This window comes from Corvus kubaryi, unplaced genomic scaffold (assembly GCF_017639235.1).
Source record: "Corvus kubaryi isolate FWS band 111438036 unplaced genomic scaffold, C.kubaryi_AGA036_p1.0 138, whole genome shotgun sequence".
Classification (NCBI taxonomy): domain Eukaryota; kingdom Metazoa; phylum Chordata; class Aves; order Passeriformes; family Corvidae; genus Corvus; species Corvus kubaryi.
This window is the reverse complement of record NW_024580672.1, coordinates 12,542,156-12,568,424: the sequence shown is the minus strand read 5'-3', so window position 1 is coordinate 12,568,424 and position 26,269 is coordinate 12,542,156. Positions and strand designations below refer to the sequence as shown.

General features: G+C 42.1%; 1 protein-coding gene across 1 annotated transcript in view; it reads right to left on the bottom strand.

Moving 5' to 3' along the window:
- Nucleotides 1–26,269, bottom strand: part of SORCS3 (sortilin related VPS10 domain containing receptor 3) — a 118,745-nt gene that overhangs the window by 9,887 nt on the left and 82,589 nt on the right. Inside the window, exons 16-23 of the mRNA XM_042018508.1 lie at nt 22,789–22,902; nt 20,637–20,808; nt 16,264–16,450; nt 13,179–13,312; nt 8,056–8,179; nt 5,312–5,424; nt 3,353–3,484; nt 1,375–1,474 (exon numbers count right to left, since the gene is read on the bottom strand). Of these exons, the coding sequence (XP_041874442.1) occupies nt 1,375–1,474; nt 3,353–3,484; nt 5,312–5,424; nt 8,056–8,179; nt 13,179–13,312; nt 16,264–16,450; nt 20,637–20,808; nt 22,789–22,902 (1,076 nt within the window). The remainder of the gene's footprint in view (nt 1–1,374; nt 1,475–3,352; nt 3,485–5,311; nt 5,425–8,055; nt 8,180–13,178; nt 13,313–16,263; nt 16,451–20,636; nt 20,809–22,788; nt 22,903–26,269) is intronic.

The following is a 26,269-nucleotide window of genomic DNA, read 5'->3' as shown; positions in this document are numbered from 1 at the left end:
CCATCTTAATGGCCTGAGCACTGTGCTGAGATCAAGTGTCTGATGAGAAGTCTCTAATGATGCACAAATGATTATAAGTAGCAGCTGAATGTTTCTTGTTCTGCATAAATATTTGGTTTGGGTGTTTTACTATTCTCTATTCTTTTTCTGTCACCCACAAGATAGGGACAAATTCATGCAAATAGAGTCAGTTCTGATTTCACTGTCAAATTTCCACACCTTACAGTCTGATCCCTCCAGAATTCTGCTGCAAATACTTCTGACTCTTTAGTGGGAAAGATTGTCACTTCATCCAAGTCAAAACACTATGGGAATGGTCATGAAACCCTCTGCACTAGAGAGGATGCAAGAATAGCTGCTAAATGTAAGTTAAATGCAGTTCCTTGCTAGAACCAAGCCATATTCTGGAGAATTCCAGCCACCTGGAGACCTCAGACATTGTATTGCATTCCCAGTTTTGCAAATTATTTGATTTCAGGCTACTCATGTCAGCATCTGACTCACACTCCAAAAGAGCAGTTAGAGAGTGAAGGTAAAAAGGTGTTACCTGTAGGAAAGGTCACAAGCCTCGATTTAGCCCAGCTCTTGGCTCTCTGAGAAGAAGCTGAAGTGTATAATTGTGGGATGTGAATCCCAATCTTTCAGAGAGGCTATCAGCAAGGGCACTTGCACAAGACCCCACATTTCAGACAATTGCAAGGGCAGTCATAAAAAGCAAGGGCAAAAATAAATCCATCACCTCCTTTGTAACCATCACTGTCTCATCAATAGCTGAGAGCTTCACACTAGGCTGGTTTAAAGTAAAGGGAGTAGCAAAGCTTAAAGTGACTCTTTGTTACTCTGTGCAAAAATGGAGATAGGTAATGCTGGAATTTAAATAAGTTCTAATTTGTAGAAGTCAATATTCAGGCACATATTTCCCTGTAAGAGGCCTAGATCTTCTTTTCATTAGTACTTTGCCCCTTTAAAGCTTCTTAGCTAGTCATAACAATAACAAGGCCTTTGCTGTAAGGATTTGATCCAACATCCATGAAACTTAGTAATATCCCACTGAATTCCACAGGTGTTCAATAAGGACTTAATAGAACACCATTCACCTGGTTTTCTAAAACACTTGAAAAACACCAATGCACTTGTTAATTAAGCCACAGGGAACTCTTACAAGGTACTTTTTATACTTGTACAAACTGGAGCATGAAGATGCCCCTGATGGATTGGTTTTAACTCTACAAAAATGCTTCTACAAAAATGTCTCAGTTGGCACACATGCCAGTGCCACATACCAAACTGTGAGTGCTGTGATGTAGACTGATTCTCCTGGGGTTGTCTGAAGCCTCAGGAGAACCACAGCTATGCCTTTGACTCAACACTCACCTAATGTTAGCTGAGTAACATACACAACCACTTCAACACCAGGCTTCAGCTCAAACTGGACCAGGTTCTGGTTGAGAGCATTAAAAAGGATTTCTACCACCTGATGAAATAAGAAGAGATACAACAGTTACAGTAGAGAAGACAGCAAGGTCTGGAGAACATTTGGGAATACACAAAGCCCACGAATAGTGGCTGACATCTCTTACTGCCTTCTGCAGGGCCTGAGGAAGTGGAGAGAAATGCACATGTGCTTTCCGTGGAACTGGATGTCACTGCATGTAAGTCTCCCTTACAGGACTTTTGAGACTCTCATTGTATGCTATCATATCTCTCCTGGGAAGCAAACCAAGAAGGTTAGCAATTTTTTTTTTCTTTTTTGGGGGGGCTACAGGAGGAGGGAAAACAACTAAGGACCTTTCCACCTTCCACAATATCCTTTGAGTCTGATCAAATGCATTTGGAAATCACTGACATATTGGCCTTTCATTGATGGATAATGGAACTAAATTAGGCACTCCAGACCTGCATTTCTTTATCCCCACTGATCCTGTCATGTAGCTTCTATTTAAATAGGCTACTGGGGATGAGGCAATCCAAGGTCAATGGAAAATTTTCCATATTTCTCCTTCACTTAGAAGAGGGGCCTTGGACTGGATATACTGGAATTGCTGAGCTGGGACATCAGCACCCAGCTCTGAGGTGTTATTTGATTGCCCCAGAGCACACACTTGGCACATCACCCTCAGTTTGTTAATGCCTGACTCCATAGAGCAGTTCTGATGGACAGGGCACTGCTAATGAGTAGTTCTAATGACCTCCTCTCCAGGCAGAGCTTCTCAAGCAGAAGGCATCAACAGGTGCCAAAGTACAACTGAGTAGACTGTCAACAGAAATTAGAGCACTAGAGCGTCAGGCCTCACGGTCAATTAGTCAGAAATCTAATTGAGATGTCAGCATAACACTGACATACAAAATATTGACACAACAGCTTGTTCAGAAGAAGTTTTAAATACTGGTAGGTCCTACTGAACAGGACAGAAATTACCCCAAGAACATCCCTCCAAAAAGCCTTTCAAAACTTCCCACCCCAATGCATCTCTCCTGCACGCTGACCACCGTAAATTTAAGAGACCAGCTTTGATAACTTCCTAGGGCAAAAGAACTACTCTGCAGGGACTGACTTGACTCAGTGGGTGACAAGAACTTCCACTGAATTCACCAGTCCTCTGAATTATTTAATGTTTGATCCAAACTTTCAAGAGTTACTTGGCGATGGGATCACACATAGTTTGCACACTGTAAAAATGCTGCATACAAGAACATTAGCTAGAGCCAAGCAGCCTTTCCAGCAGTACTTCACTCCTTTGCCTTTATAGACCTGATTTAATCACTTGGTAATTCTAACATGAAAGCTTCAGCAGCCCAGTGCTGTTGTTCTGAGCTCTTTCCTTGCCTTCGTATCACTGTTGCCATTCATCACTGTAATTACCTATTTATCTAAATGGATGGATATTGTAACTTCCAAATATAGTTTGCACAGGCCATTCACTGCTGCAGAAAAAAAAAAAAGTAGTCTTGTTTTGGTGATCTATGAGCTGAAGAGCCTGATTTATTTTTAGTAAACCTCAGTATATTATCTTGCTGCTTTGGCCTCCCTCTATTAGCATTCCCTCAGGGAGTAGAGGGAGTACATATTCAAGGTTCCTTTCACCATAACTACTGTAGAAAGGACACACCACTGATTTAGGGAGAATCTCTGCTAGTGGTAGACTGTGACATATCTCAGTGAGGTATTAGAAAATCCCAGTTTTCCTCCAAAAATAATTTTCTTTAATGCCATAAACTATACTGCCACAGTCCCAGATGCATCCATTTCCACCACACTTATTGTAAGTACTTCCAATGCTGCACAGCTTCAGGGGCCCATCTGCAAACAATATGATAGGAATAAATGTTCCATGAATCCTTCTTTCCTTACTTGCTCCAGATCAGCCTCACTGCTTTTCCTCCTCTCTGTTGTGTTTTTGTGGGGCAGTATGAAGAGTTCAGCAGATGTAGGCAGCCCAGGGAACACAGCTACCAGGATCTGTTCATCAGGGATACCAGTCACCTAGAAGGAAAGTAAAAATGAGGTCTCTAGCTGCTATTTTGTTGCTTATGTTTCCATTCACTACCAGAAATGGTGCTCCCATCAAATTGTTATTTTCCAGTTCCACTGTAGGTGTTGTGGTCCTAATGAGTTGTTCTGCCTATTTGGTGGGCCACAAATGAAGTGTCTGCTAAAGATGCACTCTACTTTCCAGAAGTGAATGTAGGCTTGACAACACCCCTGGGTCCAAAGATCTCAACCCAAAGTCCAAACCTAACTTGTCTCCAGATCTGAATGTTCCATATAGTCCTCCTTGCTACAAAAGAATAACTGACCCAAAGTCAGATCCAGAGAGTATGTCTCGGAGCAACCACTGGTAAATGTGCAACTAGCAGGGACAATATGAAGAAAAGTGCCTGCAATCACCTTCTGTTATCAGGTTGTGGGGATCCACATTTGCCACACATGAACAGGAATGTCCCCAGAGGGAGACTTTGCTCCTGGGGATGATTGGGAGGGCTGTGGTAGGAGCTGCTCAGTTTGCTGAACCAGGAGTACCCGGCTCTCACAGCTGCCTTCAGCAAGACCCACCCACCGAGGCTGCTGCCCTCTCTCCCCAAATCCAAGCAGTGCACCCTCAGTAGGGCAGGAAGCCTCCCCTCCTTGAGAAATGCTCTGCTACATGAGGTTAACTCCATTAGCTCTCTGGTCCAACCCCACCTCAAACTCCTTCATCTCACTCCAGAGCTGAAATGTACCAATGGGGCAGCCCAGTCCTGGTGGGATATACGGGAGAGCACTTCTACAAGATTTCTACTGTTCTCTGTAACCATTCACAGTTACAAGCTAATTATTTTTGTCCTGCAAGCTTGATTCTGAATACAGTAAAAGGGAACAACAGTTTAAAGCAATAAACTTAGTATTTTCTCAGGATAGAAAAACAATAAAGGAAACTCTTATAAACTGTGAATTTTGAGTGGGCTGCAGATGAGAAAAGCTGAGCAGGAATGTACCTTCCCAGTAAAAATAATCAGCCTCCATTTCTAAGAACAGCTGTAGCTAAAGCAAAAAAAAACCCCAACAAGATACAAGATACATTTTTGGCAGAAAAGCTTGTCTAAATCTAGCTCCTAATTTCACACAAAACTAAAGTTCCTGACTATCTGATATCATAAATTATTCTGTCCCCTTTCCTGCAAGAATATGAGTACTAGTTTACATATTCTAATTAATCCCAAAGGAAGACTCAGTATCTTCCACCTACAGAAGTCTCTCTTTATCCTATATTTTAAAGGTAAGTTATTTTCCCTCTGAATCCTCATTTTTTGCCCCAGTTGGAAAGGGAGTAGAGCTTTAAAATATTCACCAGTTGCTACACTTAGCTGCATGTGGAACTTCTGACTATCAGGAAGAGATAAAAATATCTTCCTCATGTATCCAGAACACTACAATGTCTGTCTTTTGGGATGAAGTGGATCAGCTGTTTAACAACACACAGTAACACTAACTAAATATTTGGAGTAGAAAACAGTAGTTACTGTCACATCAATTTGGCAAAACAAGAATAATGATGGTACTAGTACAATCCAGAATTTGCAAAATCCTCAGGGATATTAAAAGCTGAAAAACACACAGAAATATTAATAAAAGTAATGGTAATGTTTCACAAAATCGGCAATATAGTTTGGCCCTGTAAAAAGATCCAGCATATTAAGAAGCTTTTTATTGAATTTTAATGATAGTTTCATCACTGCTGTCCTTACCCATTCTTTTAAGCTAACATGTCAAAAAAGTGTGTGTTTTAACAGCCTACTCAATGTTAGTACACACAAGGAAACAGATGCTCACCTCTGCTAGTGCTCTCTTGATGACTTTGCCAACGTCTTGTCTCCATTCAGGGATGTCAGGGTTATGGTAGTCCAAGTTGGGAGAAAATGACAGGAGCTGAGATTGGAAATACTCTGGAACAGAAAAAGTATTTGTGAGAAGATTAAATGGGCAGTGTTTAGGGTACAGACAGGGGTGCAGAAGACAACAGGAGGACCATAACTATCTTAAAGCAAGAGAGACAAGGTTGAAGGAAGAAAAAGGCTGGCTAACACTAAGCAGGACAGAAAGCTTGCAAGGAAAGAATGCTTTATAATGCACTCATAAAGGGCAGTTTGACCTAATGCCAACTTCTGGCTTTCCCCAGAGAAACAGAAGCGAGAATGAGAGAGGTGAGAGGACACCTTCATGATGCCTCTGGGCTTTGTAATTCTGCCACTCAGCTTCCTCAGATTCTGCTCACAAGTAAGTTGACCGGCAAATAAGGCAGCACCTGGCTGAAATTTGGAAGGCCTGTCTGTACAACTGCAGAGCAAACAATTGCTGTAAGTAATATTTTCTGTTTACCCTCCTGGAGGGAAGCTGGGGGTGGTTAATTCCCCAGTAAAGGAGAACCCAGTGGTGCTAATGACTGGCTCATCAAGCAATGGCTATTGATGAAACACCTTGAAGTTCTGTCCTGATTGAATGATTGCTGGGAGGAGGAAAAGCTTCCTAGACTTAAAATACAGAACAATTTAAATTTTTCTCCAATTCCAACTCTCCCTGCTAGTGTCCCCAAAAACCAAGTCTGGAATCCTTACGGCAGCTGTGCATAATGGATTTGGGCCAGTGGGAGGCACAGATCTGGGATGGGAATCACATTTATATAAAAGTTCTCAGTGTAGAAGACACTGTCTTTTGACATGTGCTGTGCCTCACCTTGAAGCAAATGATCTCCAGACACTTCAAGTAAGTACCATTAATCATTTGTAAGAAGGCACTAGTTTTAGATCGAGATAAACTTGCCAGAGTATAAATGAGGGAATCCACAGAAAAGCAGGGATGTGCCAGCACACCACTTATGTGGCATCTTTTGCAAGAACTCTTCTTTCTTTTTAGATGGTGCAGTGTATTTTTAAATAAAACAAGCACCAAAGAGAGCAGGGAAAGTCTCTCAAGTTCTGAAGGTTTAACCCAGAGTCACATATATCAAATCTTTGACTTTTGACCCCTTAGTACCATGTCAAATTTATTTTTTGAGCAAATTTTTCTCTGTTAATCTCAAATTTAAAATGTACCTGAATAAATCTCCTCCACTGGTAACACCAGAAATCCATGCCTAGATTATGGCCTAGACCCATAATCACTTGACTCAGGACACAGATAAGGATACAAGTTTATCAGAGGACGTGTTTACTAAAGGTGTCACTCATTTATGTACTCAGATTTGAACTGACCACCAAACTGAGGGACTGGAAGGACTCCTTCCTTAGGCCAGGTCAGTCTGCAGCACAGCACAGCATGGGACTATTTGGACTGGATCCAAATGGGTCAAACTCTGTCATAGAATCCAAAGCTTTGTATCTTCTAAACAGAATGGCAAAATTTCTTCCAAGGTGTTTAAAAAGAGTGAGGAGTTCTCTGTGGGACCTACTGGGACTAAAGATAGAGATCACCCATGGCTATCACTCTTAAATATATTTGATTCAGGTTTATTCCAGAAACTAGTGGAAAGATGGAAATTTCCCAGAAGTAAACAATGCATTTTGCAGTGCTCAAAATTATGAACTAGAGGGTTCCTAATATTTGATAACAGCAAGTCTGGGTATTACTAAATCACATTAACAAACTATTAAAGCCTATTGTGTTTCATGGCCAGACAATCAATAAATATCTATTTAGACGGTTGTTAAATCTGAGTCTACAGCAGGACATTTATTTGTATTTAGTTACTGAAATAAGATACACACAGTGCAACTACACAGTGCTGAACTTCAAAGTAGACCAAGTTATGTGAAGCCCAGGTTTCTCAATAGAACTTGATGTCCAAAGAAATGCTTGTCCTCAAATGCTGGATGCCAGTAACTGGATAAGGAAAACAAAGACTTGCCCAGGGTGGAAATTATTCTAGAAGTCCAGGTCAAAGCTGCTGAGAGAGCCCTTTCAACCAGGATTTATCAAGCCCCAAACAGGGTAAGCTCTGTTGTCTGCCAAAGGGTGCTTTTTGAAGCCCATGACATGCAGATATGACAAGAACATACCAAACAGTACCCACGGGGAAGTCCAGTGGGCACACTCAGACCTCCAGCTGTGACATGAAAGATGGGCACTGATACCAACAACAAAGTCATTTCTGTCCTCTTTTCCAGACCCCTCCTGTCCCCTGTCATTTATACAGTCACTGATAGAGATACCCAGCTGTGTTCAGATCACCTAAATGATGCCTTGTGACTATTTCTTTCCACAGCTGGGAAGCTGGAGGAAGGCAGTCTGGTTCAAGTGTTTTTTTATTTTTGGGAGTTCCCTGTCTAGGTGTACAGACAGATCAACAAACACAGGAGACACCTGCCACCTTATTAATGCTGAGGTTACAAATTTGGTTAGCTGCCCCATTCTATTCACTTCTGTATTCTGTCATCATGACACATCTGAGCTACTTTGTCGTCAGAGGTTTGTCTTCAGAAGTTCCTCCAGGCACTATCAAGTTCCTAGAGTTCATTTTGGATCAGCAATGATTGTCTGTCTTTCACCCCTGAGAAGTGATTGCAAAGGGCTGAGGGTACCGTGCACTGCGATCTCCTTCGTGTCCTGGATGAGGGTGTTGCCCCCAGCGACTTGCACAGTGACAGTGTTCATCCCCTCCACAGTGAACATGTATGAGATGCTGCTCTCCAAGGTGATGAGGGGCTGTAGGAGGCAAACACAAATGACAACATCAAAACTGGGATGAGATTAACTCAGGATCACAACATGAACCTGACTAATTGTCAGAGACTGAAAATAGTTCATGCCTCAAACATTGATATAATGTTTTGCTCATTATAAAGAAGCTACAACTGAAGAAGCCTCCCTGAAGAGTGGGACTTTGAACTGAAAGTCAAACCGCTGATTAGATAAAGGGTAACGCATTGCTCAGTCACCTCAAGGCTGAGGGAAAGGTGTGCATCCACAAAAGACCAAAGCCACCAGCTGCAGCTATCCCCAGCTGAATTTGGGGTGGGTGGAGAGCACAGCTCACAGAAGCCAGGTTTACACAGACTCCGCCCAACTGAGGGGGGAGAAGGAGGTTTTGGGAGCATGGTGCAACCTCTGGTGAGAGGCAACAAACACCCATCCTCTGATTACACAAACTGGCCCAGCTGTGGAACCCCCAACCCCACAGGCCACATCCATGGGACTTTCACGTGAGAGGCTTGGCCCCACAGGGCTGCACGTGGTGCAAGAGACCCAGAGTCTGCTGTGAGAGACTGACCCCACCCCAGGGGGACACGGCTAGACATACCCACCCAGCCTGAGCATGTACACCCTTGGGACTCTGTGCCTTCCGGGGGGACCTTCACCACCAAGAGACCAGCTGGAGAGGATCAACAAACATCACTGGGATCCAAGAAGTGGTGATATTTTCCTTATTCTGTCCCTGTCACTCTTTCTGTTCCCCCCACCTATTTTCTACTTCTTTTTCTCTCTCTCTCATATTTACCATCAAATAAAACCCTTACTATTGTCACTGGCATGTGGTCTCACGCACCTTAATTCTGGCACAAGCATTTCTAAGAACCTTAAAACTGGATTGTAACACTAATCCACCAGGCAACAACGTCCTTGCTCCTTGACAGAGGTGTGCTGCTACAAGTTTGCATGTCCTGCTAGTGACTAAAGGTGGCCCAAACACCATCCTGTGAGAAGTGTCCCATGGGCAGAGGTTTCTCTCACTTCAGTAAATGTTTCCTAAAATATTCTTTCACTGCAACCCATTAGTGTATGGACTCCTCAGCAGACCACAGCCAGCAACTGCAGAATTAGTGCAGTAGAATGCAGTGTTGTACACACACACCCAGCTCAGCTGCTATATTTGCTGAAAAAAACCCAACCTCAAATTGCAAATAAACCAAAGATGCAGATGCTTCTTCAAACAATCCATACTGTTCAGAGTCAGGGCCAGTCTTTGCTTTTATGAGCACAAATCCATTTATCTCTCAGAGAGCAACACTGCTCAGGTCAGAGTGAGGACATCCAGCATTGCCCTGTCCATGCTGTGAGCAAGCTGCAAGCACAAGCTGGCAAACTATGCTAACCAGGCTGAAAGCATGACATAATTCCTGCTGACAGTGCTGACTCAATGTGGCTGTGGAAGGGATCCATGCTGGAGCGGCCCATGGGAAGGGCCTACATTAAAGAAATTAGTGGAAAACTGTCTCCCATGGGAGGGACTCCCATAAGCAGGCAAAGAGGAGTCCTCCCCCTGAGGGGGAAGGATTGGAAGAGACAATGTGTGATGAACTGATCACAGCCCCCATTCCCTGTCTCCTTGCACTGCTGGGGCAGGAGGAGGCAGAGAATTCAGGAGTGGAGTTGAGCCTGGGAAGAAGGGAGAGATGCAGGAAAGTGTTTTAAGATTTGGTTTTATTTCTCATTATCCTGCTCTGATTTGAATGATAATAAATTACACTAATTTCACAAAGTCAAGGCTGTTTTGTTTTTTAAAAGTAATCAGTGGTATCTCTCTGTCATTATTGTGACCTGATTTTGTTATATTTTATGTATCCTGCCCATGTGAGGAGGGGAGTGATAGAGTGGCTTTAGTAGGCACCTGGTGTCCAGACAGGGTCAACCCAGCACAACTGAAAATCAAAGGTCCAGCCCTCACAGTGCCACTGATCTGACAGCTGGTCTACAGAAAAAGCTCTTCATTTAGAGAAACTACAAAAATGGGAATAGTGATACTGATCTCCATTGCAAAAGCACACAGAGGTCTAAGAGAACAGATAAAGCCATTGCACCATTGCTGCTGTCCCTTTAATACACTACCAGTTTGTTTTCAAAGGGAAACTTCTAAACTTTCACCTTCCAGCTGGTGAAACTTTCACCGTCCAGGCTGCCAACCTGACTGCAATTCACAACAGTGGTCACATATGCCATTTTCAGAGCCAAATCAAAATTTCCACTGGCACAGGCCAGATCGGCAAACACATTCTCTCTCTCTCTGGAATACTACCTTCCTTTGACCCCCTCACCCACGAACTGAAAAAGCAGTAAAACCCAAAAAGTCTTATCACATGGCACACACAGTCCAAGGGCACCAGCTTGTGCCAGCCCTGGAGGCCTAGGTAACATTTACTGAGACACACAGACCCTGGAGAAGCTGAATAGGCTCATATCAAACTGTAGTGATATCAGCAATCCTCCTAGGGGTTACAGGTTGTGGTTCTGTGCAAAGGCAGATAAGAGGATGCAATCTGGCCTTTAAAATTACAATTTTTTCTTTTTGTATGTGTGTATGCTGGACATTCCATTATCATGGATGATTTCACCTCCATCATGGAGTTTTAACATTCAGCCAACTCTTTAATTTTAATTCAAGAACCAAGACCTGGAAACTAACTCTAAATTAAATCAAGTAGTTTAAGGTTCATTTGCTCAAACCTATTAGACAGCTGGATACATTTATTAAACTGGACCTGTGTTAATCCAGGCAAATTGGCCTTTGGGCATACTGCAAAAATAAGTACAGTAGAAAATCAGTACAGGAGTTTCAGCAGGGTGGGGAGACCAGTAGAGGAGTCTCAGCCAGGACATTTGAATCTAAGACAACATTGTCCTGTGCAGCAGCACAGAGAGTGAGACTGCACAGCGACACAAGACACATCTGGTTCTGCCTGGGATGGCTACAGGCTGAATGGGAAAAGAAGCTGCAATCCCTCAGCATGGAACTAAAATATATCATCTAATAATACCAGTCACAATATTACACACGTCATCCTTTAATTCAGTGTCCCCATCTTCCACCTCTCCTCAGAACACCATAGTTTACTCATAAGTGGGCACAGACAAGGATCTGACATATACATTAAACATCCCAGGAGGAATTTTCATGTGATACAGACTGCTGTTCTGAAAAAAGGTGGCCCATACACTTATGTCTATATCTTTTGCCATACTTCTGTGAGAGTTAAAGTACAATCCATGAGGTAGGTGGAGATAATGCTTTGCAAAGATTGAAAAGTGCTCTGGGTCTGACATTCAGACACAGGTAAGTGGCACCATGTTTACTATTTCAGCAATGTGTACAATCATGCCAAGGTGTCAAAGGATCAGCTGCTCCATGTGCAGCTATGTCCAAAGTATCAATCCCAAACACATCCATATCTGCTTGTACTCTGCTGCCTATGGGTCTGAAATTTAAGCTAGAAGATGAAACAGATTATATTTCCAATCCAGAAGCAAGCACTGTGAGAACTGCATGGACATCTTCAGCAAATACCACTGCTGCTGTACCTTTTTTAGGTTACTTTCTATTTCAAAAAATCTTTTTAAAGCCCTATTCGCAATCAACTTCTATGGTAAGGACAAAAACAACAGCAGGAAAACTCTATACTGGAGGGCTTAAGCAGATGATCAAGTTACCAGTACCTAAATTGTCTCAGATGTACTTTAATGGTTCTCTGTGCATGAGCACTGAGCCAAAAATATCTGAACTGTAACGTGGTTTTGCATCCCTGTATTTCAATGCAGCATCAACTATGTGGAATTACCAGGTACTTGCAATGGATGTGCATATGTGGGTGGTTGCCATACTTCAGCTGGGGCACAGCAACTTGCCAAGTTACAGTAAATATTTTTTGCTCCTGAGCTCTTCTGGTGCCTCAATTATGCTTCCACAAAAAAAAAAAAAAAAAAAAAAAAAAAAAAAAGCAAGTTCTTACAGTGAGCTTCCTAACTGGATGTAAAATCCCAGTAGAAGCAGCACTTACTGTTTTTATTTTGCCTTTCCTGATATTTTTGGTAGCTAAGGTAAGAGGTTAAAACTAAGCAGCTTTGTCAAAGAGAAAACAAAATACTTGTGTGCCTATTTTTTATCTCAAGTTTCACATTTCATGTAAAATCCGTGTTTCTTTCTGCTGCAATCTCACCTCAGTGCACACCTTCAATTGCAAATGTAGACAATGACATGACTTAAATTGCTTTCGTAAATAACAGCAGAAACTACATTGCAAAATTAACAGCTGCACATTTTGCAACTGTAAGAATGGAGAATAGTGCCTGTCTCACTCTTAAAGCCCACAATAAAAACTGCAGCTAATAAGCAATCCTGCTCTCTCCATTTGAAAGCATGATGTTAACTTGTAGTTTCACTTACTTTAACTATTGATAAAGAAGCTCTTTATAGTACATAGTTACAATACACATCATTTGAAAATTCACTACAAAGAAGTCTCATCTCCCTCTCGAACATAGCCAGACTTCAGCTTGAAATTCTAGATGCAACTGTTTATTTGAACACCAAGAGCTTTAAAGTACTGTGCTGGAATCCAGCATTATGTACTGCACACTGGTACATAATGGAAACCCCCTTGGTTATTGGAACACCAGCAGTTTTTAAACACTGTGTTGAAAGCCAGCATTAGTCCAAACATAGTTCAGTTAAGTTGCAAGTGAACGCTGGTAATAACAGTGGTCTTCAAATCTCAGGGCTGATAACAACCAGATGTAGAAAGTAATGACTCCTAAGAACAACACAAGACAGAAGGAAATAAATTCACAAAGGTTGAAGTTCAGATAATAACAACCCTTTTCAGACAAGGAACAAACTAAAACACAAAACAGGCAAAGGCAAAAAGTTTTTAATAGGGCTGAGAGAGTTCCCTGTCTCTTGTGAAAAGCTTAGGAAGAAAAAATGAACCTGTACCTTGGTGCTGTTGCCAAACCACCAGAAGTAGGTAAGTGTGCCTGCCTGGCTGGGCCAAACCACTGCAGTAATGTTGACATCCTTATTTCTGATGGCAACAAAGGGGACACTCAGATGGACGTGCTCAACTGGACCTGTGGGAAGAGAGTTCATTATTAAAGGTTTTGAGTTAAATCCTCCCTGCACAGCTGTGAACAGCAAGGATCTTCCCTTTAAATAAATCAAAAGTCTTATGTCAGCAGTGAGAGTCTAGTTTAGAAATAAAAGAGAATTTCAGCAGTCAATGAACAGCAGAAAAAGATAATCAGATTTAAAAACACATATTTTTTTTCTCTCTTATGCACATTTTCCACAGTGCTAATTTTCAAAGGGTCAGTACTGTGTTTAGAAGAATTTTTTAAATGCATTTTGAAGAAGAACAATGAACTAGCTTTGCTTTATATAGGGAAACTGCTACAGAAATCCACAGGGATAGTACACAAGAAAGGGATAGGACACAAGAGAGAAAGAAGGTTTTTTCTTGAAAATATAACCACTGAGCTACTAAGATTTGTGGGAAGATCATTTTAGCCAAGATGGCTTAAATCTGGTTAGATAAGAGGCATTTATGACTTGATTAAATACCCCCAACAGTTTTTTAGAAGACTCACGATTTTGGAAATCCTTGGTAACTTTTTGACTTAGACCTGACCTTGGGAAGCCTTTGGGGAGTCAGTCACCCCTAGTAAAACATCAGGAACCACTTGAAAGATGTGTCCATTGGCATAACAAAGCATGTAACTGTCAGAAGCACTTGATTCTGAAAGACTTAAAAAATAACAAACTACCAATGCAAAGTTGTATCTAATAAATGCAAATGCCCAGAATAAACCCAGGGCATGAAGCCCTAAATTCAGAAGGCAGCTCCTCTCTAGAAAAAACAGTGTAAAAAACACTGAGGTTTTGTTTGGTAGCTTGTTTAAAGCTTTACTATCTCCACTGTTTTTCTTCTTGTTCAATCTTTTGTTTTGGCTGGTACTGAATTTCAGCTGATAACTGCTGCCCATCAGACAATGTTACTTTCTTAAAGGGTTGTACCTTTAAAACACAGCAAACTGACAGACTATCCCTGTGAGACGGAAAGGACAAAATATGAAAAGTCAGATTCTTTTTTTTTTTATAAGACATTCATTCTGGGAAGGAGGAAATTTGGTGATTTTAACTGAGACAATCCTCTTGTGTTACCTCTCTCTCAGCTCTTCAAGCATGAAATGGAGACATGAATCAGTTCTCCATCTACTTGGATTACAAAGATTGCAGTGAGCAAGAGCTGTTCTTTTACCACTGGAACATAGAGCTCCAAGCACAAAAGGACCCTATTCTTGCTTTTGGCTCCTTAAAACTTGATCTTTTTCTCGCCCCCTTTTCCCGAGAGGTCTCTACCAGTGAGTCACAACTGAACTCTGACCACAGGAAGTACTCTGGGTTTGCAGGAATAGCAGGTTCCCCCAAATATTTTGCGACAGTGCATGTAAGAGGAAAATAAATAATATCTCTGCTTCCTTTAAATATCAAGATAAGCAGCTTGACAGCAGATTCCAGAAAGCTGAAAAGTTGACTGGATGCTAATAAAGCTGCAGGGTAGAAAATTAATGTTGCTTGAGGCCAAGAAGCCTTTTTCTCTCTTCTTTTTAGCACAGGATCCTAGTACCAGACAGACTGTATAATAAGAATGACTCGCAGGTATTTCTGTCTGTTCATTTGAGCTTCAAGGTCAAACCTCCTATGTTGACCAGTACATCCAAATATATCAAAAGTTTAGTACTGAGGTGTCACCTTATTTCATCATTTCCATGAGTGTAGGTGCTTGCAAAATATTTCCCTAGAGATAATGATAATAAATTGGCCACCTAAGAATGCTATAAAACTCAAAGGAGAGATCTGAAAGGTTGATGAAGAAAAGAGTGAAGCAGAAAAACCAGGCCAAGGAACTGTCCCTTGTTGCATTCTGCTTTAAAATCATCACCATGAAAAAGTAGTTCCTTTGAGAAAAATCAGATAATCCATACAAATCTGGTTGTTATTACCAGGTAACCATCACTTTTGTCAGCTAATGGCCCAAGGTGAAGGAAAAACAGTTAATGCTCTAATAACAGGTTGTTAAGTGCAGCCATGATTGACTTTGAGGGAATTATGAGCATAATAAAAGCTTCAAGGAACATTTATTCCTTCACACAGGGAGCTGGAAATTAAAATGGAGAAAAAAGTTCTTGAGTTTTGGAAATTTCAAATGTACTTCCTTTCAGCAGAAAAGCTCAAGTAAAAGGATGTAAGACATTCTGACAGATAAAGAGGGAAGGCAGACATGGCTATGATCTCCATTAGGGGCAAAATTGACGGGGTACATCTAATTACAGAAAATCTAATAGTCTGAGAGTACATCAAAGAACTGGGCTCTTTTTGGCCTCATCCTGCATTCCACATTCTCTGCTCTCTCCTGTGGCTTTGAGAAGTTAACTGAGAGCTCTGTATTTGAGTCTGCCCACGTGTCAACTGGAGAGAAATTGCATTGATCTACCAAACAGGACAGAAACGTCAGGGATGCATGTCAAACACAGGAAATGTGAAAAGCACCACATTAGCACTCAGTACATTCATATCTCAGGAAGCATGCTCAGCATAATGCTTTTATTTCATTAAATTAGAACTGTAAACTCTGAAGTTCTGAATAAGTGACTCCAAATTTAGTAGTTTAATCCCAACCTCCTAACATGAGACATGTACAGAAAATACACACTCGGACTTTGTTTCATATGCTGCTTGGTCTCTGACCCTTTCAGAAAGCCCAGTAGGCATTTCCAAACTTTTCCCTGTAACTCTGAGGACTGCAAATACCCTTGTGCTAAATAACCCCTTCCCTTTCCCTTAATTCAGTAAAGTCTACTTAAGAAGTTAGTAGAGTGTCTAGAAGCCCAAGCCTTTGGAAGAGCAGGAGCTGCACGTGTGTGTGGGTTTTCATCTATTCTTAGGCCCCCCACTGAAGCTGAAGCGACTTTCAGTGAGGTCCGATTTTCACCCAAGGAATCTGGCAGGTGGAAGTACTCACAGACCACATGCAGGAACAGGACAGCAGTGTCTGAGCCCAGGCTGTTCTCTGCATACGCCATCACCTGGAAGATTCCAGCACTCTTATACACGTGTCGGACACCATCCTCCACGGGGCTGAAATTGGCATAGGATACTGCAATGCCATCTCCAAAATCAAGCTGGATGTTTGTCCTTTGGGGGTCACCCTGCAACAGAGAAGGCTGGTTAGGAAACTGGGCTGATAAAAAAGGATTTATATTACCCTCGATCCCGCTTAGTTCCACTTCATTAGCAAGGACACAAAGCTGTAACTTTTCAAAAAAAGCTAAACTTTGTTCTGTCATTCCCCAAAGTGGCCAGACACAGACAGCGAAAGACCAGACAGCCCATCCTAAGGTAACTGAAACAGGTGACATGAATCATCTCTTGCAAATATCCACCCCTGATGATCGAGAGTTTAGAAGACTAGTTTCAGCTAGACATGCAGCTTCAGGATGGCTGAATTTATAAAGGTTGAGTCCCACATTGAGGACTGACAGGTTTTTTTGTCTAATGTCAGTCAACACAGAGAAAGGGCCTGGATACACAGGAGAATGAAGCAGATGATGAGAAAATCTCTTCTAGGATTACTGTCAATGACAGTTATTAAATGAAGGAGGGAAAAACAGACAAGAGATTCCAGTACCACAGGTATTGTCTAGAGACAGAAGTTGCACTATTTTAGTTTAAATCATGCTTTAAACTACTGTAGTTGAACAGTAGAAGTGTCTGTTTTCTCGGTTTCTTGGAGCCTTATTTTATACTTGCCCCCAGCTGACTAATGTAACACAAAACAAGGCTAATTTAAACAAAGCTAAAGCCCACTGCAGTGATTTCACTAAACTGAAATAAAACTACAACTCAGATTAAGTTTCTGTAGCGTTAGCTTTCTGCATATATATAAGATTTGCTGGGCCAAATAATTTCCTTTCATTAGAGATCTGCATTGTATTCACTGCGGGTGAAGTAGATACCACTACATTTTGGAGATGCTCCTAACCCCAAACTGAAGTCAATTCCTAGATATACTGAGGATATGATTTGAAAGTTTTAAAAAAAAAAAAAAAAACTGAAAAATCTCTGCTCATAAATTTACCTTTTTTTTTTTTTAATGGGAAACTCAGAAATATTTTACAGTCATCTCATAAATACCATTATAGTTGCAAATGCACAGAGAGCACACACAAGAAGCCAGACCACAGTGAAGCAGGTCCTCTGTGTAGATAATCAGGACCTTAGCAGCCCCCACAGACTTTATCCTCCTCACAGACTATACCTGCATGAAGAAAGCAGAGTGCAGGAATGCTATTTTTCAGATATGAATTTACTTTGAGTATATACTTGGGGTCTTCAGATACTCATATAATCAGGATTATTGCATGTAGTTTTTGAAATACAGGTATTTGGCTATATATGTTAGATTTTTCTCCTTCCTTGCTCCATCATTCCCATTTCATGGGAGCCAGGGCAATTTTGGCTATTGACTTGATCAGGGCACTGTTTTCACCTCTGCCCCACTAGGACATTAAAAGTTCAGTACAAACCAAAGAGCAATCAGAAAGGACTAAAGTGATAGTGACACTAAAACGTCTCTATAATATTGAGTAGTCAATAACATCCTTTAGACAGAGAGTTTTTAAAGTCACTCTAAAAAATTCTCTAGCAGGAGCAAAATCACACTCTTGGGATGCTCAGTTATTTGATAGAAAGGCTCCCACAGCTTGTTAAACCTTTCAAAACCACTTCTCAAGGGAATGCACTAAGACCGCAAGTTCATCTCATGCGGAAGATACTGAACAGAGGATAAAAACTTCATCTGGGCTGGATTCATCACTGATGACCTCAGGCTGAAATCTCTGGCACCAACCACGGCAGCTCATCTCCCTTGTCTGACAATTCTCTTTTCTATTTCTTTCTTGCTTCTCCAATATGGTTCTACCTGAAATGAGAAGGTTTCACACAGAGAAGCAGGAACAGATTTCTCACGACTAAACAGCAGCAGATGATCTTTTCACCCTATTATGAGCTGGGTCTTCAATGCAAAGCCTGCCCATCACACTAATCATGTTTTCTTTCTCCTTTCCATACCTCTGTATCCAGTATATAAAATACTAAAACAAGCATGCTAGTCCCACACAAAGATGTCAGAGTTTATAAATATAAATTAAAATAGAAGGCAAGTGGAAGCATTTCAAAAGGAAAAAGAAATCACTGCTACCCATATACATTCAAAAGGTACATTTTGTTGCTTTAAGCCCCATAAATGACTGAAAGGGAAGAAGTTATGGGCTGTCACAGAGATTGGAGCTCTGAATATGGAAATCAGTGAACAGACATGGTCAAGAACACAACTCCACAACAGCTATTTGGCAGTTTATACTTTTTTGTGATCAAAAACAAACTCAGATTTAAAAAAAAGTCTAAAAAGGTTCTTATTTCCTCATGTTCCCTTGCATGTATACACAGTCCAAATCACAGTCCAGCCCCATATTTCTGAAAACACTGCAAAACCATCAGTCATTCTGTATTTCTTTGTCCACAGTCATTGCCACGCACATATTCTGAATACCACTGTGAAGAATACTACTAAAGCTAATTCTCTAAATCCCAAGAAACCCAGTTTTTGATTAACTATGATGAAGTCTTCATTTACCATTGACAGCCTAAAGGTCAGTCACCTCCATATATATCAAGGCTGTGTAGCAGAAGGCAGGAAAGAACTGTCGGCTCATCAGGGCTAGTCTGATACAGCTGAATGGAGACCACACAGATGTACCCATAGGAGGGCTGGTCTGGCTGCTCTTTGGCTCAGAAAGGAAGTGTAAACTTAGGTACAAAGCAACCACCAGTAAACAGACTGACCAGAGAAGGTGGAGGAAGCCAGGAATGAATCGGTATGGCAGCAAGGTAAGTAATCATTAAGACCTCTACTGAAATTATTTCTTCCAACTCGTAAGGAATTCTTTGACCACAATTCTTCTCAGGTTCACACTAAAAGACTGGAACACTTTTGTCCAAAATCTAAGTGTTCCTTTCCTTTTCTTCTTGAAAGTCTATTCTTTTAAGAAACAAATCACACAAACTCAACACACAACTTTCTGTGGAATAAGCTGTTCACCTACAGAGAAATGTTCCCAAAGATCCTCTTCCCTTAGAAAAAAAAAAGGTTGTTTCAGTGAAATGTTTTTCCAACTACCACTATTTTTCCATCAGTGGACGTAAGAGTGAACGCCCTCACATATTTATTCAGCTGCCTCTTCAATCTCTGAAGCCTTGCAAAGACTCCACTCTTCAGCTACCTTGACTGCTGCCTTATTCCCCATCTGTTTATCATTCTTCGTACGCAGCAGTTCCACTTGAGTTCCTTAATAAATTACTAGTTGATTCCTAATTTTCAGATTATATCTGTTCTTTTCTGAACTCCCACTCATAGCGTCTATACAAATTGTCTTACCATGTCAAGTCTGCAGAATATGAAAGAAGCAGCAAGTAGACAAGAAATCCCCCTTGTACAAAAGCAGAGCATGCATGAACCTCTGAGGAAGTAGTAAAGAGGCCCTGTCAGATTAGTGTGGTCCCAGTGCAATACTTAGCTACTATATAAGAATTTAACTTAGTGTCAGAGTGTGTCTGCCTCAGCTGCCTCCAGGTGCTGCCCCAAAATAACATACGCAGGACAGAAAATGTGACAAAAAATAGTTGTGTTTGTCCAGCACCACCTCAGTTCCTGGCCAGAGGAGCCTCAACATTTTGATGCTTTTGGCATAAGCATGGTGTCACTTATGCTACTGTTGGCTACAGAGGGAACTGTACCAATAGATAAATACAATAGATATGGGCTGGGGAGCTCAGAGGTTCTTTGAGGAGACTCAATTCCTACTGCGAAACAACAGTGCCCCTAACTGCTCCCCATGAGTGTGAACATGTTTCCCAATGTTCTTAACCTTTCCCAGAAAAGCTGAAGCTAAAGCTTTGCACCCCAGATACAGAATTGTTCACCACAGAAACAACACTTATGCCTCACAAGCTCCATAAACTGCAGTTCACTAGAGGCAGCAAGAAGTGAGTGGTAAAATAAATTTTTGACTAGCTCTATCTTTCTTCAGCATTAACTTCATCATCACTGATAGACCAGATAACCAAACACCTTTGGTGTGACCCAATATGACCTGCTTTTATGTGTCACTGTAGCCCTCAATTCTCTTAAATTCCTTAATTCTCATAAATCTCAGGACCATTCACCGTTTCATGATCCCCTTTGACTGCTATTTTCCTCTCAGCAACCTGAAAAGTGAAGGAAAAGAATGCCAGTCCTGCCACACAGAGAGAAGTTTGCTGAGACCACTAACACACCTCTTCCATAAGGATGACGAAGGTGGCATTGCGTCCCTGCTCCATGACCAGCTTCCCATCAGCGGTGAGGATGTGCAATCCCCGCGGTGCTTTCCCAGGGCATTTCTCCATCTTGGCCATGTACTTCTCTCGCAAGCCATCTGTGCAGTTGTTAGACACAATCCTTCGGTACCTGGGGAACAGTAACAAAAGGACATTGGGCTCAGACAGTGGGCAGAAAAGTTCCTTTGTTTGGTTTTTGCTTTGTCTCTCCACATTAATGCATGTGTTTTTTCAAAGGCTAACTGCCTGCATGATCCCGTCACTGGAAGGAAGAATCAAAGAAACCCAACACTTTATTAAATGGGTGAAAGCCAAGCCAATCACAATCCAACCTTCAGAGATTCTCAGCAGCATCACTGGCAAGAGACACATTGTGGAGGTGAATTACTCTGCCCTGCTAAAAGGCAGAGAATTCCTCCAACTCCCCAACGCCTGCAGGATTGCATCCTGCATCCCAGCTTTTTAATTATGCCTTTTATTAGGTTTTGTCTGCCTCTATTGGGCTAGAGGGCACTTGAAAAATATGCCAAGGGCTTTGCCCAGTTCGGTTTTAAAATGATTTGAGGTACGGGTTTTTCTCTTGGCTCTTCTTGGAAGAGGTTGGCTAAAGAGCAAGACAATTGGCTATTCCCAGTGTTGTTGAGGGGGGTTAACGCTTTCTACCAATTTCACACCAACCCCAACTATTTTCTTGTTGCTCTCTGTCAAGAAGGCTACAAGCAGTCATAGTGGCCAGGGCTCCTGTAATTATATCCCATATTTAAAGCAACTTTTCAGCTGAAAGGGGGTCTCTGAAGTCAAATGCCTCCGGACTCCCAGCAGCCTCACTTCATCCAGCCACCTGCACCAACCAGCCAGGAACAGGGCTGGTTCCTGCCATAACCATTGAGCAGGCAGGACACATGACCCAGAATGAGCCCTACAAAATCCGCAGGGTCTGCCCTGTCCTAGAAGGAACATTGCACCAGCCAGTGAAACCCAAGTCTCACAGCATTTCCTGCATGAGCATTTGCAAAGTGATGCTGCCATAATAAACCAACACTCGACATCTGTTGTGGGTTAGACCAGGAGAAATCAGCACATGAAGCCTGTCTGAAATGCAAGGCATTGTATGTACGAAGTGAAAATGGCAGAGGAAAAAAACATAAAAGAGGATAGAAATTGCTCATTTGAGCCTTCCTAGAAGCTGATATAAATAGGAGCTGTAAGATAGTAAGAAGCTCAATAAAATACAGGGTGAAATACCTCAAACCTATCCTTTTAAATGTTCAGCTGTCTCTCAGATAGACCCTTTTGATTTGTGTTTTAATTTTGCAACAAAGGGGAGCTCCAAGTCTAGGCTCCAGGGATCACACATCACTTGATAGCATTGCAGTATCTACATGTCACTTATGTTAACGTGCTTCTCCCTGTCTCTGAGGAACAAGGCAATGTTCCATACAGATGCTGCTGCAAACATCACCTCATGAATAAGACTGAAAAAGAGGATAATGGGATGCAAAGAAAAAAAAGAACCATCCAAGTTCTCTCGTCTACTGTAGTCACCAAAACCAGACAGATTGCAAGATGCACTTACCTGTGGAGGGCTGTGAGCTCTTGGCACAACAGCCCTCTGCACTCCCTTGGAGAGATGCCTGAGGGCCAAAAGAATCTCCCCAGAGATAAGCAACCTTCCTCAGGGTTAGGGTGACAAAGTGAACCGCCCCCAGCATGCCTTGTTTCTGTACCCCGTTGGCTAATTGGTTTCTACCCCACCCCCTGCCTATCCCATAAAAAGCCCCTGTTTCTGCCCCTGACTAGGGAGCCTTTGTCCCTGGTCTTTCCTTCACAGGGGCTGCTGGACAATAAAAGCTGCCTCTGTGGAATAGCCAAACGAGGCTCCTCTCTCTGTCCTGGAGTTTGCCTTGGGTGATTTCACAAAGAGCTGATTCACAAGAGCTGATATTACTTGTAGACTTGTAGCAGAGAAGTTGCTACACTTGCTGGAATCACCTGCAGCCCAGGGAGGCCTGCCACCGCCCCTGGCAGAGCTGCTCTTTGCAGGACGCTCTCTCTAGGAAGGTCGCAGCACACCAGTGCTGACCAGCATGAGACTCCCTGTGATACTTACCCAGTGCTGTTCCAGTAGTTCTGACCAATGTTGCAATCCTTGGACAGGGAGGACGGGCTGAACCAGAAGGCTGGGATACACTGGTTGTTGCTGTGCCTCTCATATCCATAGTCACTGTGGAGACAAGTCACAAGTCGATCAGTGCACCCTCCACTAAATTTAGCTCAGAGTTTTAGGTGATGTCCCCAAAGCAGGTGTATATTGGTGGTTCTCTGCTGGGATGGCACAGCATCATGGATTGGGCTCATCCAGAGACTGAGTGCTGGACTAGTCTGAGAGGCAGGAACACAATTCACTGAAGGCATTTGATCCCTGACAACACCAGAACTACCAACCTTGCAGAGCACTGTGCTTCATTTGGCAACAAAACATGACTGAGATTCAGAACGAATATTGTATCATTCATTTCTTTTCCTACTAATCTCTAACTTAAATTTCACTTTTTGGGTTCTTTTGGTTTGTTTGCTTTTTGCAGCCTTTGCTTTTAGAACAAGCCAGACTAATTCTAAGTCTAATGTCACTTTTTCCCAACAGTGGCTAGGAATATAAAACACTAGGAGCACGTCCTGAACAACTAGCCACAGTAGGTATATTTACGTATGTTAATGGGCTCCCTGCTCCCTGAGCTGTGACTTGCCCAAGAGAAAAAAACAGCTGATGTTATTCCAACACCAAACTAAAACACAGCCAGCTTTGCAGTCTAAGGATTACATGGTATTGTGTCACACAGTGAAGGCAATCCAGGGTATTGATGCTTCCTTGGACCACCTAAGAGTGGAAGTGTACACAACCACATCCAAAACCTCTTTCTACAGCTGCCTTTGTGTGCCAATAGAATGATGAAGCAATATGATTAACCCAAAGCTTTCCATAAGTTTTAATAGGCTCTGGATCAGGTTCCTATGCATAGTCTTTATTGACAGGCTGGATTCAAAGGACAAATAAAAAGAGATTCTGGATTTTTGCCTGCAGCAAGTTAACAAATGCCAACACACTAAACCTCTGTGAAAACACAGACGCTGCAGAAGACACAGTCTTGAAAGCATTCTGTGCTCTTTAGGACACTCTGAGTTTTATCCTTCCCCTGTTCAGAGCCTGAACTACCAATAGAAAGTCTCTAGGAAGAGCTTTGGTGAGACAAAATTGTGCTATGTCCCCAATGACCCAGGCTGTTACTGTTCTTTTTTTGGAGGGCAAAAATTCTGTAAGCTACTTTAAATGGTTTGGAGATTCCCTAATGCTCTTTCTCTCAACATTCAATTTAATCATTCTCAGTGGGTCCAACCTGCACAATTGAAAATGCCTGGCAGGGACTTTGTAATTAAAAATATTCAGGAGGAGCTGTACTTTGCCTGAAAGAAGAAAAGAGCTGCATAAATATTTAATAAAATTAAAGACAACATTGCTGTGTGCCCTCAAGGTTCTGTGCTTGTTCATTAACTTCTGGTAAATGTATATTAAAACCTCACATGCTGCCCACCTTCCTTCTCATAAGCCCCAGGGTTTGCATAAGTTAAGGAAATAATCAAGTCCAGCTGCTGTGCTGTCTTTCTCAGGAAAGCTATCTTGACAGAGTAAATAAAGAAGCAGGAGGAGGGAAAAGAAAGCTCAGCGAGCTCTTTAATAACACTTATGAGATCCTTCTGCCATTCTCTCTGTTAGAGAAAGGCCAGGATTTGCTTCTGCAAGGGTTGGCAGGGGTCACCCCTGATCCTGACTCAGGAGGATTTGTTGAACTGGGGCATAATCATGACTTATGCCCCCAGATTTTAGATCAGCTTCATATCTAACTGCAGGGAACAGCGCTGCAGCTGTGAGGCAGACAGGGGCAAGGGCACTGTGACCAAATGAGAGGGAGCACAGCCCTCACAGCGTGTGCTGAAGAGCTCCTGCAGTCATTTGTCCTATCCCCTATGCCTAGCTCTCGAAGGCAAGTGTCATCACAGCAAGTGGCACAGGGTGCTCCAAACCCAGAACCAGCTCCAAACCTCCTTATGGGGGAAGCAGAGGGACCATCTGCTGGGACTTGCTGGTCACCATACTCACCCAGTCCTGGCTGCTGACCCTCCTCCTTTCCCTGACACACCACAAGACCTGCTCAGTTCAACCCAAAGGACAGACCAGTCAGTCCTTTCAAGAACAACTGGCAACTGTGAGCCCAGCCAGAAGAGAGTGGACATCTTCCCTTGAAAAGGAACCATTTTTCTTGAAAGAGCATCAAGTGAAAGTAGGAGCTATCCTTTCACCTGTCCTGTCCACCTTTTAGTCAGCAGAAAAAAAAGGCACTTTGAAGCACCTCCCCTTCTCATACTGACATCCCAAAGAAGGCAGATGAACCTAGAATATATTCTGGAATAACTTGTGTCTTGCCACTGACTAAGCAAATGTCTCATCCTTTGGAAGTCACAGAGCAGATGAGTCCACCCTTCCTCTCTGAAAAATCACTTTTAAAATAATCAAGCTTGGTGCTGCACTTCCAGCACTGCCAGTATTTTCCTCAAATGTACTGTCCCACATATTCTTCCAGTCATCCCTGCTGAGTAACATCAAAATTCACCAGAGAGTTTCTTCTGATTCTCCATCACCAGCTATAACAATTTTGCAAGCTAACATTCTGTTGGCAGTGCAGGGTCTGAAACAAAAGCCAGCTTGTTGTCCTCTAATTGCATTTCCTGTGCAGGACTGACAAGGTTAACAGCAATATTCTCTCATGTTAGTGGGAAAGTTAAGCAAAAATGACACTGAATGCATGAGAGGAACCTGTCAAGTGATTGAAAAGGTGCGTTCTGATGCAGACCCTTTTCCCAAGGCAGAACAGCACTTAAGACCAATTCAGCTACCACAGTTTTCTACTTCCAGCTTGGAAAAGACAAACTTCACTGTGTAAATATAAAGCTGGTGAGGTAAAAGACAGTGTAAGGAAAAAAAAAAAACCAAAATAAAATCCACGAGCATCTCTGGAGACTGGTGCTGGATTCACCCCAGAGGCCTATGCCAATGCCAAGGGCAGATACTGCAAGGCAAGATAGCTTGTCCTGCAAGCTCCCATCATGAGAACAAAGGGGAAAGATCTCATGAGTCAAGATATGGAGTCTCAGATGTAATCTTGGCACTAGGAACAAATTAAACACCCATACAGATAAGATGAGACTCTCTTGTTCTATATCCGTGACTGTCTTAAAGACAAACTACTATGATATTCAAGAAAATATTTTGGTCTATATTTTTTCTTGAATTTGCTGCATTTCAGTATGTCCATGCTCTAAAACAGAACCATGAGTCTCATCTGGCCTAAGTCCAAATAAATGTACAGCTCTCATGCCTCACACGTGTTCACAAAGCATTAGAAGGTAAGTGAAGTTTTCAGGAATAACACCAGTACCAAGTCAGACACTGATCCTGATAACCTACTATAAAGATTAAAATGTTTTCTCAGCTGATCAGCTTGCAGGGTATTTTGAATTCCATTTAAATGACATTC